The 13,586-nt window shown below is 47.4% G+C and overlaps 1 protein-coding gene across 5 annotated transcripts in view; it reads left to right on the plus strand.

The window, feature by feature from the left end:
- The window catches only part of CACHD1 (cache domain containing 1), a 90,784-nt gene that overhangs the window by 54,266 nt on the left and 22,932 nt on the right, over positions 1–13,586 (plus strand). For all 5 annotated transcript variants that reach the window (XM_032117513.1, XM_032117510.1, XM_032117511.1 and 2 more), the window contains exons 5-9: positions 3,579–3,705; positions 5,784–5,928; positions 7,420–7,636; positions 10,998–11,147; positions 12,212–12,445. In XM_032117513.1, the coding sequence (XP_031973404.1) occupies positions 3,579–3,705; positions 5,784–5,928; positions 7,420–7,636; positions 10,998–11,147; positions 12,212–12,445 (873 nt within the window). The remainder of the gene's footprint in view (positions 1–3,578; positions 3,706–5,783; positions 5,929–7,419; positions 7,637–10,997; positions 11,148–12,211; positions 12,446–13,586) is intronic.

Here is a 13,586-nt window from a genome sequence, read left to right on the forward strand (position 1 = left end):
AGCAGAGCTTGAGTTTCAAAACCAATTGTTTTATGGGGAAAATGAGCACTTTTAAATCCACATACTCTCGTGGGGAAATAAATACAGCTCATGGCCTTGCAGGAATGAGAAGTTTATCTTTAATATAGCAGGGATTAAAAAAAGCCAAACCCTTTAAATGATGAACTCCTTTATTGTAATGTTTTTGGTAAAATGAGACTGGGCAAGTTATTTCATCCAGGCTTTAACTGAGTGTTCACATGTCCACTTTGAAATGACATTTTTCAAGTTCTTCAACTCACAACAAAAACTTCAATACCAGAATTTCAGCCTCTTTATACAAAACAACTTCACCCCCAGAACGATTAAATCCTGGTGACTGGACATAAAAAGAAGGATTTAAATGTTTTCTAGTCCCGTGGCCCTTCTGCTTGCAGGAGGAAGCAGCAGTTTAGAGAAAAACTTGATTTTGGAGGGGGATGAGGAGAGGAATCTCTGGTAGTCCTTGCTCCATCAAGGCAGGGAATTCTTCTCATGAGAAGCTGCATTTTTGCACAGAACTCAGCAGTCCCAGCCTGGGATCCCAGTGGGATTTGTAGGCACTGTGGGAAGTGTAAAATACTGTGGCAAAGAGGAGTGGGGAAAGCCCGGGATAGTGGTTTTTGCAGGGTAATTACTCTGAGCCGAGTGTGGAGAGAACATCGTGGTCACAGCCAGTCTGGGAAACTTGAGTAAGTGCTAAAGTGTGGAGGATGTGGAACTCAGACTATCCTCAGTGTGGATATTTGGTTGTAGAGTGTCTGGCTGCGGTTTGAATGTGCCCTGCAGTCCTTTCCAACCCAAATATTGGCATATTTGATAATGGAGGAGATGCAGGAGGTGAAACTGGGCTATTTTCAGTGCCAGTCCTGAGGGAATGCTGAAGGGAAATGCTGAGCAAAAGGTGAAGCACTGGAAATCAGAGCCCCCCTCTGCAGTTCTCCGAGTTGTGCAGTCAAAGAACCTGAAAAGAGAAATGGCAAGGAAATGTCTTCCTTTTTTTGTGCATTTTAAGCTGATGTGGTCCCCTTTATTTGCTAGGTAAGAACTAAAGATACCAAACAGCCAGATTTTATTTTCAGTCTGCTGCAAGTAGAGAGGATGTTCTGCCCTGAGTGGAGAATAATCCTGTTAATGCTGTGGTGCTGAGGGGTTTGTGCTTCCCATGCTAATGACCTCCCATTCCCTCTCTCCTGGGAGCATTTTCCTTTTGTTTTAAGGGACTTAGATCACTGATGTGGCAAAGTTGGTGGTTCCATGGGATGGACATCAATCCCTTCATCCCTCCAGGCTGGAGGGAGAGCAGACAAGGTCTGTGGGACATTCCCACTGCATTATGAGGCAGAAATCCCAGTGCCCGCGGGATCTGTTCCCTTCCCAGTGCCCGCGGGATCTGTTCCCTTCCCAGTGCCCAATGGATCTGTTCCCTTCCCAGTGCCCAATGGATCTGTTCCCTTCCCAGTGCCCGCGGGATCTGTTCCCTTCCCAGTGCCCAATGGATCTGTTCCCTTCCCAGTGCCCACAGGATCTGTTCCCTTCCCAGTGCCCAATGGATCTGTTCCCTTCCCAGTGCCCACAGGATCTGTTCCCTTCCCAGTGCCTGTGGGATCTGTTCCCTTCCCAGTGCCCACAGGATCTGTTCCCTTCCCAGTGCCCAATGGATCTGTTCCCTTCCCAGTGCCTGTGGGATCTGTTCCCTTCCCAGTGCCCGCGGGATCTGTTCCCTTCCCAGTGCCCGCGGGATCTGTTCCCTTCCCAGTGCCCAATGGATCTGTTCCCTTCCCAGTGCCCGTGGGATCTGTTCCCTTCCCAGTGCCCGTGGGATCTGTTCCCTTCCCAATGCCCGTGGGATCTGTTCCCTTCCCAGTGCCTGTGGGATCTGTTCCCTTCCCAGTGCCCGCGGGATCTGTTCCCTTCCCAGTGCCCACAGGATCTGTTCCCTTCCCAGTGCCCGTGGGATCTGTTCCCTTCCTAGTGCCCGTGGGATCTGTTCCCTTCCCTATGCTCTTGGGATCTGTTCCCTGCCCACAGCTGGAGGTTGGAACAGGATGATCTTTAAGGTCCTTTCCAACCCAAACCATTCAGGGATTCTGTGCCACCTCTGCCTAAGGTGACTCAAACACAGCTGTCCCAGAATGCTCCAGATTTCCACAATGCCCGAACACTCCGTTGATTTCCCTCGGTGCATTAAACACTTCTTTGGATTTGGGATGTTTTGTGCTTTTACCAGGGTTTTTACCAGTCAATCAGTCAGTGTTGGTCATATTGCCAAGCTGTAGTTTTTTAGTAGCTTTCATTGCTCGTGTTAATTGGTGCTTCCCTAGAGATTATTTTAATAAGAAAGTACCACATTTTAAAGATAATGAGTGTGGCCTGTGAACTCCAGGAGGGTTTGAGCTCTGCACCATGGTTGTATCCTGAGCTCAGCTCCTGCTGGACTGCAGAGCTTGGGAGCATGTCACTGACCTTCTTTGTTGTACCTTTTTGTCCATGCAATGAGTAATTAATGATCACTCCTCAGCGTCCTGAGGGACTTGGAGGGAAGTTGCAGTATAGCTGCTAAGAGCTGTTATTACCCTTCCCTCTGAATTTTATGAGCTTATCAGGAGGAATTTCCCCATGGAAAGGGTGCTCAGGCCTTGGCAGGGGCTGCCCAAGGGAGGTTTGGAGTCCCCGTCCCTGGGGGTGCCCAAGGAAGGCCTGGCCGTGGCATTCGGTGCTCTGGGCTGGGGACAAGGTGGGAATCAGTCACAGACTGGACTTGAAGGTCTTTTCCAACCTCAATGATCCTGTGATTCCGTGATTTTGAAAACAAGAAAGTGATGGAGATGCTCAGGGTGAGGAAGGGTGGGACCAGCATGGAGCCACCACTTGGCACTTGGAGAGTGTGGCCACTGCATGACCCTTAGAGGGAGTGTGCTGTGTTTTCCCTGAAAAAAAAAAAAGATTCTCCCTATTTTTTTAACCTTCTCATCTATTTCTGCACCGTGAGCTTGTCCTTAACTCGCGTTTTCATGGAAAACTACTTTTGCTAGATGTTCAGGCAGAGATTTTTAAACAGAAATCAGAATAGGTGATGGCAACAGGTTGGAGCTGTGAGCACCAGACCTGTTTAATATTTTGGTGTTACTCCACCAAAAAGAGCAGGATCTTTTAACATGAAGTTTTTTTCCTTTATGGAAAGGATGTTGACCATGTGTTTATTGTTACAGGTAGATGTAGGGGTGTATATATATCATATATAATTGCCTTAATCTCTTCCTTCCTTGCTCCAGCCTTGCCTTCCCAGGACCTGGGTGTACTTCAGACTTTAAACAAAGTCATCACACTTTAAACAAAGTCTGTCAAATCCAGTGCTGAGTTTCCAAAAGACTTGAACTATTTGCAAGTCAGTGGGGTTTGACCAGTGAGTTTTACCCATCCTAAGCAGAGCAGTTTGTGTTTCACATTGGGCCCTGGTTGTTCTCCTCCAAACACCACGAGCGAGGCCGTGAGTGATGAAACGTCCGAGTCTGGGCTGCCTTTGTAACTCTGCTTCATTTTCCCTCTCCACCCTGCAGTCCTGGCTGATAACCTGAAGTCTAACCCAGGAATTAAGTGGCAATACTTCAGCTCAGAAGAGGGGATTTTCACCGTGTTCCCAGCCCACAAGTTCCGGTGCAAAGGCAGCTACGAACACCGCAGCAGGTAGGATTTGCCTCCTTCCAGGTTCCTGGGAAAAGCATTAATATTGGATTCCTCAAGCCCTGATTTCATTCAGTCTTGTGCTTTGCCGAGCTGACAACATTCATGAGTAACTTCTAATGGAGTCCCTTGGGTTTTCTTAGGGTCATTTTTTTAAAGCACAGGTTCACTTCTAAGAAACGAGACTAAAATTCCATACAGGTTCCTCACCTCTCCCGAATTAAATCACTTATAAATAGCAGTGACTTGGAAATTGTTCGTCAGCCTGCAGGCAGAATCTGACTTAAATTTGACTCATACTTGACCCCTGTTAACAAAGCAGTGGACACATATCCTACTGCTTTGGCAGGTGCATCACTTTGGGGAGGGAGGGGAAGGATGAAAGACTGGAAAGGAGCATTTTTCCCCAGGTTTGGGTGGCACATTATGGATAGTAGGGAAGCAGCAGTGAAAATTTCCTTCCACTAAAATAAGAAAGGAAAAATTAAGGATCAGCTGATGGCAGGGTTTCCTGCACAGGGATTTCTGTTCTCTGGACATGAAGCCAAGAATGTGACGTGCAGTATTTTTCCATGTTTTTTCTTTCAGTACCATGGGATTGGTGAAAGTGGGAAGGTGCAGTGGCTTTAGTATCTCTGGTCACACATTAATTAATTGTACCAGTTAATCAGTCTGTGCAGGGGAAGCAGCAGCCTACCCAGGAACCTTCTGGGGACACTAAGGAAGGTTTGGTTTCCTGTCAGGGTTGAGCAGTCAAAAGTTTACTGATGGTATCTTTGGTGTGTCATCAAAGCACAAAGTCCTGAGCTCAGCTGAGTTTTCTGGGCCCTTGGGAAGGTGTGGTGTGAAGAGGTGAGAGCTGGGCTGCCCCAGTCCTGCTCAGAACTTTGGCACTAAAAGCATCAGTGATTTTATCCAAATCACTTAGTCTGGGTCATAGTTCCTCCGTGGCTAAATAAGGGATCTCTTTTTGGTAATATTTACTTCAGAGGGTAGGTTGGGTGAATTAATTAATTAATGCTTCAGTGCTTTGAAGATCAAAGGCCCTATTTCAGTTGCAGGTATTAATCCAGGGTAGAGCTGTAGGCAGTTTTACAGTTAAGACCTGATCTATGCCAGTTGTTTACTGCAGTGCCTTGTCTCAAATCTTCTGCGTTTTCTTTCCTCTTAATAAGATTTCTGTGGCTGCCTTTGATACAATAAAATTTAGATCCCAAAACTCTCACTTGACTGTGACTAGTTTTGTGTCTGGGCTAAAGAGGAAAGAGAAACTTGCCATTTTATTTTGAATCCTTCCTCCGTGCTGAGGATCTTCCTAATTTATTCCAGGCTGAAACCTCAGTGAGAGCCTGTGAACTCTTTCACACATCTCTCAGTATTGGGCTGGATCTGAAAACACTTCCCTGAAAAGAAGTTTTTTGGTGTTAGCACAGACACATGGCAGCACCGAGAGTCCTCACTGGTGGTAGCTCACTTTGGGATGTAAAACTGGGCAGATCCAAGGGCTTGTGGAGCATGACCCGGGTGAGAGTCATTCCAGGGCACCAAGGGAAAGCCCTGCCTTGGCCAGAAGCCTTCTTACAACAACCCAAACACCCTGGGCTGATCAGCTCCCTGCAGCTGCACAGGCCTTTACTTGTCGTGGCACCAGCACATCCCCCATTACTGTGCTCAGTTCTCGTGTGGGTGAAGTTCCCCACAGCCAGGGTTTACCAGGATGCATTTCTTGCTTGTCAGAGCTTCATTCACACCTTGGTGGGAGCTGCTGCAAAGTGATCCCAAACACTGCTGCTCTGTAAGCAGAGGGGTTTATTCCTGAAAGCATGTGCTGTGACACAGAGAGAAGAACTGAGTTTAGGGTAAAAAATCCAGAAAGTGAGGGGCATTTCTGCATGTTCACCTTCTCAGCTGGCCTTTCCTGGTACAGGTTTTCATTAGGGCCAAAATTCCTGTTGTAATTCATTGTTTCTTCGTGGTTGTTTGCTTGGGTTGTTTAATTCCTGCCTCTTTTCCCTTGTGAGCATTTCAGTGGGGATGACAGGGTGCCTGATGAGGGTGGTTTGGCTCTTGTTCCTCCTCAGGCCCGTGTACGTCTCGACCGTTCGCCCTCAGTCCAAGCACATCGTGGTCATCGTGGACCACGGAGCCTCTGTCACAGAGACACAGCTCCAGATTGCCAAGGATGCTGCCCAGGTGATCCTCAGCTCCATAGATGAGCACGACAAGGTGAGGTTTCTCCAGGCAAGGAGCAGCTTTCCCTTGGTTTTTGGTTCTCACCCAAAGTGGTGTTTTCAGTCCATGGATTCCTGCGGATCTGGGAGCTGCCTGCGAGGGGAGGCAGAGCCTTGAGCTCGTTCCTGGAGCCTTTCTGCTGCAGGGGAAACATTTGGGGATCTTCAGGCTGGGAAAAAGTGAAATCCCACTGATCTAAGGCAAAATCTTGAACCTGAGCAATGTTGAAAGGCTCCTCCATCTCAGCAGAGGCTTCGGTGATGGCCAGCAGGAAGAAGAACCACGCTCCAAGCATGACACCTTCTCACATCCTAGACTGCTTTGAGCAACTCATTTTATCTCTGAGCCTCTCTTTTTCTCTGTGAAAGTGGGAATTATTTATTCTTCTGCAGTACTGGGGTAAGCTGAAGTGTAATTAGTATTTGGAAGTGTCCACAGATAATTATGGTACCAGCAAAGGGCTGAGAAATCTGGGTTTGATTTCTTGCTCTGTCACTGGTACTCACTTGACAGTGAGAAAGTCACTTAACCTGTGATTGTTTTCAGTACAGACAACCAGAGACCCTAAGATGCTTCTTTAAGAAGTCTCCAGTTTGGTCTTTGCTTTTAGTAACTCTCTACTGATGGGACCTTGATCAATCTTTCTCTTTCGGTTTTCTTCTGTGAGTAGGAAGAGTTTCAGCTAAATCAAATTGAAGAACAGCTGATGATAATCTTTGCCTTTTCTCATGAGTAGTGTGGGAAAACCACTTGTAGCTTTGTGCTTTTAGAGAGATTTAATATGGTAAAGCAATCTTACAGTTCAGCAGAATTAAGAGCACTTAAATTTAAGTGTCAGAAGGATTGGTGTTAATATAGAGAATAGATTTAAACCACATATTCCTTGGTTATAGAACCTGCTACACAGGTATCTAATTACTGCTTAATTCTGTGACTGTCTTGCCTCAGCCATGCTCCCTAATGAAGTTTGTCACTCAGTTAATGAGCCTGGTGTGTTAGATGTCATTAAGGCATGGTGGTAACACTTGCATTAACTTATTTACAGGAAAAGCTGATGTCAGAGTCGCCGTGCTCTGACTGAAACAACAAAAAGCTTTGCTGGGAGCAGTCCTTAGAGGGGTTGTTTGGTTTGTTTTTTTTTTTAATTTCTCTGTGCACTGCACTTTTCTCTGGGCTCTCCAGGCTTTCCTGAAAATGCTCCTGAAAATTTCCCTGTGAGTTCTCCCTTCCCAGGGCAGTACATTAACCATTGTGTGAGAGCAGAGCGAAGCTGACTCTGCTGAGAAACAAAGACCGAAGTCTCTTTCCCTTAAACTCCCCATAATCCTTTTGAAATTGGACAGATTTACCCCCCAAGCATTTCTTTTGCAACAATCAACTTCTAAACCCACAGAATCCCTTCAGTTGGCCTCTCAGTGTGTTGTGTGTGGGTGTGTAAAGCCCCCTCCTGGGAAGGTGATGCCATGGACTCTGTTCCCCGGGCAGATCTCGGTGCTGACGGTGGCGGACGCAGTGCGGACGTGCTCCCTGGACCAGTGCTACAAGACCTTCCTGTCCCCTGCCACCAGTGAGACCAAGAGGAAGATGTCCACCTTTGTCAGCAGCATCAAGGCGTCCGACAGCTCCACGCAGCACGCCCTGGGCTTCCAGAAGGCTTTCCAGCTCCTCCGGAACACCAACAACGGCACCAGGCTCCAAGGAAGTAAGGCAGCTTCTGCTTGTGCAAGCCTGGCTCTTGCTGGGCCTTGCCAATGTTTTCTTACTTCACATTCTCACTCTGGCACAGGCCAAGGGAGTGCAGTGTGTTGAATATTAACAAAAATGTGCTCCCTCCCCTCTTTTTATTTTAAGGAGCGTTTCCTTGGGCTGGAATCCACACGAGGGACTGTTGGATGTGGCCATTCCCTTCTCGTTTGTGTCACTTGCTGCCTCGCCTTTCTTTTGAAGGAAAGAGGAAATTGCAGGATTGAACTGTCTGATAGCTGAGTTATTTCCCCAATCTGTGGCGGGGGGAAAGGAGGATTTCCAAGGAAAATTGCAGCTTCTGCAGGTTCATTTAATTACTGCTGGCACATTTGCGTATGGATGATGTGCCTTACTGGAATCCTGGGGAAGTGGCCCTTGCTTCTCAAGGAATGGTTTTTTTGAGAATACCAATTATGGGTGATATTTTATGGAGCACAAAGCTGTCCTGGCTAAATCCTGCATCTCAGAATACCCCCCTGAATTTTCCATACTCATTGTGAGCTTTCCCCTTCCCAAGACTGGGGATTTTCTGGGTGTTTTTTGTAATGAGGATATGATGAAAGACATGGGAAAGATGGATGTGAAATTGAGTGGCAGATTTGCTTGCCAGGAATCTGCGGAAGGCAAATTCTGTGCTCTGAGTGCTCCCTGGGTTTGCGTGACAGTGGCAGTGCCATGGCAGGGTGGAGGGAACAGCCCATCTCCATGGGGATACTCTGATTATGTAACACAATTCCCACACCTTGGCCCTGTGCCTGCTCCAGTGAGTGCAGCTCCATCAGTGTCCCAAAGGGTACCAGCTCAGAGGCTGTGCAGAGCCAGAGAGAGAGGAAAAGACCAGGAATTAAAGCACTTTGGAGAGAATGAGGAAATACCCTTGCATTCCACGTGACTTTCCTTGGGTTTATGGAATGGTGCTTTTGCTACCAAAGGCTCAGCCAGTTCCTGAGCTTCAGGCCTTGGTACAGGGAGACTTTGTGTGACTGGACAGAGGATAAGGTTGGCAAGGGCCGGATTTTACCATCCTCTGGCAAAATGAGGAAAGGGCAGCAACTCCATCAAATGAAAAATAAACAACGCAGTGCTGCTGCAGCTGGCTGGGATAGGATGCATTTGTCATCAGGACTTATTCCAAGAACATCAGCTGAGGAGACTTGCAGCATCCTCCTGCATATTCCCCGTTCCTGAAAGTGCCCAAGGCCAGTTTGGACAGGGCTTGGAGCAGCCTGGGATAGTGGGAGGTGTCCCTGCCCATGGCAGGGGTGGAATGAGATGGGCCTTAAGGTTCCTTCCAACCCAGACCATTCTGGGATTCTATGATTTTATGTTTGGCACTGTTTTATATTAGGATTAGAAGTTTTGGCATATTCATACTTCACTGGGTTTCATATCAAACAGCTGTTTTGGGGCACAAGCACAGAAAGTTAAAATGCAAATGCCTTGGATTTAGGTTTTCTCTCCATGTGGAAGATTGTGAAGATCTAATGTGTTTACAACGAATTTCAGGATTCCTGGGGTGAGACAATAGGTTTGAGAAGAGGATGTTTATAAAACATGTCTCATTTTCTTGAAAATAATCTTTTCATCTTTTTAAAACAGAAAAACAAACCCACCAAAAAAAAAAAAAATCCTTCATTCCACTGTTAATTTTCTAACATCCTGTTCCCAGAGAACAATGTGTGGGTGTGTCAGGGAAGCTGCTGAGATACAGCCTCAGCCCCAAATTCACACTGGCAAAGCCAGAGGGGAGCTGCTGGTGTGAGATGGGACAGTTGTGCTGTTAAACAGGTCTGGATTTGTGCCTGATGCCAGTTCCTGATGCAGTCCTGCTCAGCAGATCCTCATCCCAAACGGTGACAAAATGCTCCAAAAGCTGCTTGCTCTGGTCCCTAATGCAGGTTTAGGACTGGCTCTTGTTAGTCCTTTTAGGCTGCAGCACCATGCCTGGCTGCAGATAGAATCTCTGTGCTGTAGCCTAGGAAACACAGCAACAATTTTTCTTAAACTCCACCCAAAGCTGCTTTAATACCTGGCTTTGTTTTTTTCCTACTTTTATCCCTTACAAAAAACTGAGGTAGAAATTCCCCCAAATTAACAGCACCTCCTCTTTGTGTCAAAATCTGGTTCTGGCTGAAATTCTGTTTGAGTCATGAGGACAAAATGTGCAAGTCAAAGCAATGATACCTATTTAATAAAGCCAGCACAGCAAATCCACCAAAAATCCAGGTGAAACAAGAAAGCTGGGATGTGACCACCTGAGCCCAGTGCTCTGGGTTCCCTGTGGATGATCCCGATCTGTGTCTTCACTACAAACACAAACCACTTTTAGTACTGAGATAAATGTGATGGAACAGGTTGGGGGGGTAAGCACAGGGCTGTGAATTGTTGTGTTCAAAGGCTTTGGGGCAGGACTTTGGCCAGGAACATCCTCAGCCTGAAAAACGTGTTCCAGGGAAAGTGTGAGGGGGCCAGGTCACATTCCCAAGCTTTCTGCTCTGCCCTATTCCATAGGAGGGCATCCTGTGCAGCTGCATGCTTTAGGATTGCAGGATGGGAGGAGAACAGAGGGGCAGGAGATGAAAACTGCAGGGTTTTTACCTTTGTGGAGCCTTTTCCATGGAGCTGGAGCAGCTGCTCCAGGTGCTGGACCCGTGTGCTCCTGCCTGGAGGCAGCCAAGCTCTTCAGCCTGAAGAAGGATCCAGGGAGACCTTAGTGCCTAAAGGGGTCCAAGAGAGCTGGAGAGGGACTTCGGACAAGGGATGGAGTTGCAGGAGAAGGGGGAATGGCTTCCCACTGCCAGAGGGCAGGGATGGATGGGATATTGGGAAGGAATTGTTCCCTGGGAGGGTGGGCAGGCCCTGGCACAGGGTGCCCAGAGCAGCTGGGGCTGCCCCTGGATCCCTGGCAGTGCCCAAGGCCAGGCTGGACAGGGCTTGGAGCAGCCTGGGACAGTGGGAGGTGTCCCTGCCCATGGAACAGGGGTGGCACTGGACGGGCTTTAAGGTCCCTCCTAACCCAAACCATTCCATGACTCCAAAGCCAGAAGGTGCCTGTGGGGTTTGCTCAGGAGAACAAGCCCTGGTGCCCCTGGGTGGCCAGTAGGCACCAAACCAAGCAGAAGTTTGGTAAGTGCCAAGAGTGAAGCTTGAATACCAAAGGCTGTAACCCATGAGGCTGCAGAGTGTGTTCATCCCCTGGAGGTGCCTGTGGATCCCTGGATGAAGCTGCTGTGAGCAGATTTCAGGGCTCTCAGCACAAGGCTCGCCCAAGTTAAAAATCTGATGCACTTTGTGCTGTGTGTGTGATTCTGTTTTAGATACTGATATGGTCATCATTTATCTCTCGGCTGGGATCACATCAAAAGATTCCTCTGAAGATGATAAAAAAGTCACTCTGCGTGTCATCAACGAAGAGAACAGCTTCCTCAATAACTCAGTGATGATCCTCACTTATGCCCTCATGAACGGTGAGAGACACCTGTCATTTCCAGGCCATGAAATTCCCCTTCTTGACACAGCACAACTCGTTAATTAAGCTCATTCAAGAATAATTCCAGGCTTTGCTGGAAGCAGTTTGTTAATGGATTTTGGCACATTTAATCCAGAAGCTGCATCCAGATGTTGCTACCTTTATGACTGTGTTTATAAACTGGTATTTATAAGTGTGCCACTATATCTTTGTGTAGCCCAGTGCAGCTGCAGGGATATAAAGTGTTGTGGCCTGGATTGTCCAGACTGAGTTAAATTTGGTAATTATTGCAACTGCAAACCTTCCTGGGGACTTCCTGGGGCAGCAAACTGGGAGCAAGTGTGATTTCATCAGCCAGGGAGGGTGAATGGGAGATCAAACCTAATCTGAAATGCTTTGGTAACCTGGGAACCAACTGACAGTGAAGTTAAACGCGAAGATCACCCACCCATTTTCCAAAAAAGCATTTTCAGCACAAGAGCAGTTTGTTGTATTACTGAAAACAGGCAAGGAAATGAATGCTTAACCTAAGGGATGATTTGGTTGTAAATTTAAACACTCATTTGAGACTGGGGCGTGCAAAAGGCTTTGATTTGTTGGCAGGAGTTGAGCCTGGGACTTGTGCAAAGTGTGGAACTGGAATGTTGAAGCTGGGGAACAAAGCCTGTTATCTCCCAGGGCAGAGGATTCGCTCCTGGTCCTGCGTGTGGGTGAGCCACAGGTGGAGAACAAAGAGCTGTCCTGTGGATTTATGGGGCACACAAATCTTTGTTCCAAGGCCCTTGTTTAAAGTGGGGATGTGAACAGCATGGCAGATTTCTGCACTGTGCAACAGAGAGAGGCAATCTCATTAAATTTTGTGTTAGGTAATTAATTTTCCTCAAACCAATCTTGAAGCACTTTATCACTTCAATAAGAATATAGAATTTTCAGCCCTGCAGTACAGAGTATGGATCATTCTGCTTTTATTTCCAGTCCTTGGGAGAGGGATGCAGAAGCCTGGATGGAAATGAAGCTTGTTTGACCTGTTTGCTTGTGTTTTGTGCCCCTGCTGTGTGGCAGAGGGGGTGACAGGGCTGAAGGAACTGGCCTTCCTGCGGGACCTAGCCGAGCAGAACTCGGCCAAGTACGGGGTGCCCGACCGGAGCGCGCTCCCTGTCACCAAGGGCAGCATGATGGTCCTGAACCAGCTGAGCAACCTGGAGACCACCGTGGGCAGGTTCTACACAAACCTGCCCAACAGGATGATTGATGAGGCCGTGTTCAGCCTGCCCTTCTCGGATGAGATGGGGGATGGTGAGTGCTGACCTTGGGTTCAGGTGTAAAAGCATCAGAGAGCAGGGTCTCTGTGCTTACATATCCCCAGATACACTGGAATCCTGCAAGATTTGGGGTTTAGGTGTGTTTCCAAGCCTTTTTGCCTGTAGCATTTTCATCTGCACAAGGTCTGGTTGTGAAAAAAGTGGGAGCAAGACAAGGAGTCGACAGATTTAGTTTGGATTCTCAGGGTGACATTTGTTCCTGTGTACGAGTACGTACACAGCACTCATCACTTAATCTGAGGGGAGAAGTTCTTGGTACTGGAGGGAAACAGGTTGGAGTGCCATCCACGGCAGCCCTGTGTCAGAGCAGGATGGAACCAGCCTTGCAAATGGCACAAGGAGAGATAATGAATTATTGTCCCCAGCTGGCCACCCTCAGCCCTCCGTGGCTGCAGCACACCCAGACTGTTCTGAGACCCAAAGCAAGTTTAAGGCTGTTCTGAGCAAATCTGAATAAGAGCTTTTGCTCCTTCCTGCATTCCCTCCCTCGGTGATTAAGCTCTGTTGTTGCTCTCTCCCAAAGCTATATCCAAGCACCATGGAAAACGTGAGCAACCAAAGGGTTGGGAGTGGTGCAAGAGAAGTTTGTCTTGCACAGATTTCAGAGTGTACTTAAAGGCTTGTACATGCAAATGGATTTTATATTGGGTTGAGGGAAGAGCTGCTGAGTTTGCAGACAGTGGAGAAAATAGGAGTAAGAAGGTGTTGCAGAGTTCTCACCTCAGGCATGAGATGCATCCCAACTGTTGGGTAATTATGGCTGTGATTCCCAGCACAGGGGCAATACTGGGATTTAGTTAAGCAGAGGAGGTTTAATATTGTTGTTATGCAATTAGATGAGCAATAATTCATCTCAACTGTTGCTTTACAAGGACAAAGTCACTTCCTTCCTCTTCCATCCTATTTTTTAAGCTGCCTTAAATTCTGTTATGGAACAAAATACTCTGCTGGCTTCCTGTACAAATTTATTTCTTACCTATAAGGAATCACTGACAGCCCCCCAACCATCAGTTGTGGTGTGTGTTCTAATAAATTGAGTAATATACTTTAGGTCACTGTCAGAAACACAAATTAACTAATTAGGGAGAGTGGCTGACAACAGCCAGACCCGACAG

Source organism: Corvus moneduloides, chromosome 9 (assembly GCF_009650955.1).
Source record: "Corvus moneduloides isolate bCorMon1 chromosome 9, bCorMon1.pri, whole genome shotgun sequence".
Classification (NCBI taxonomy): domain Eukaryota; kingdom Metazoa; phylum Chordata; class Aves; order Passeriformes; family Corvidae; genus Corvus; species Corvus moneduloides.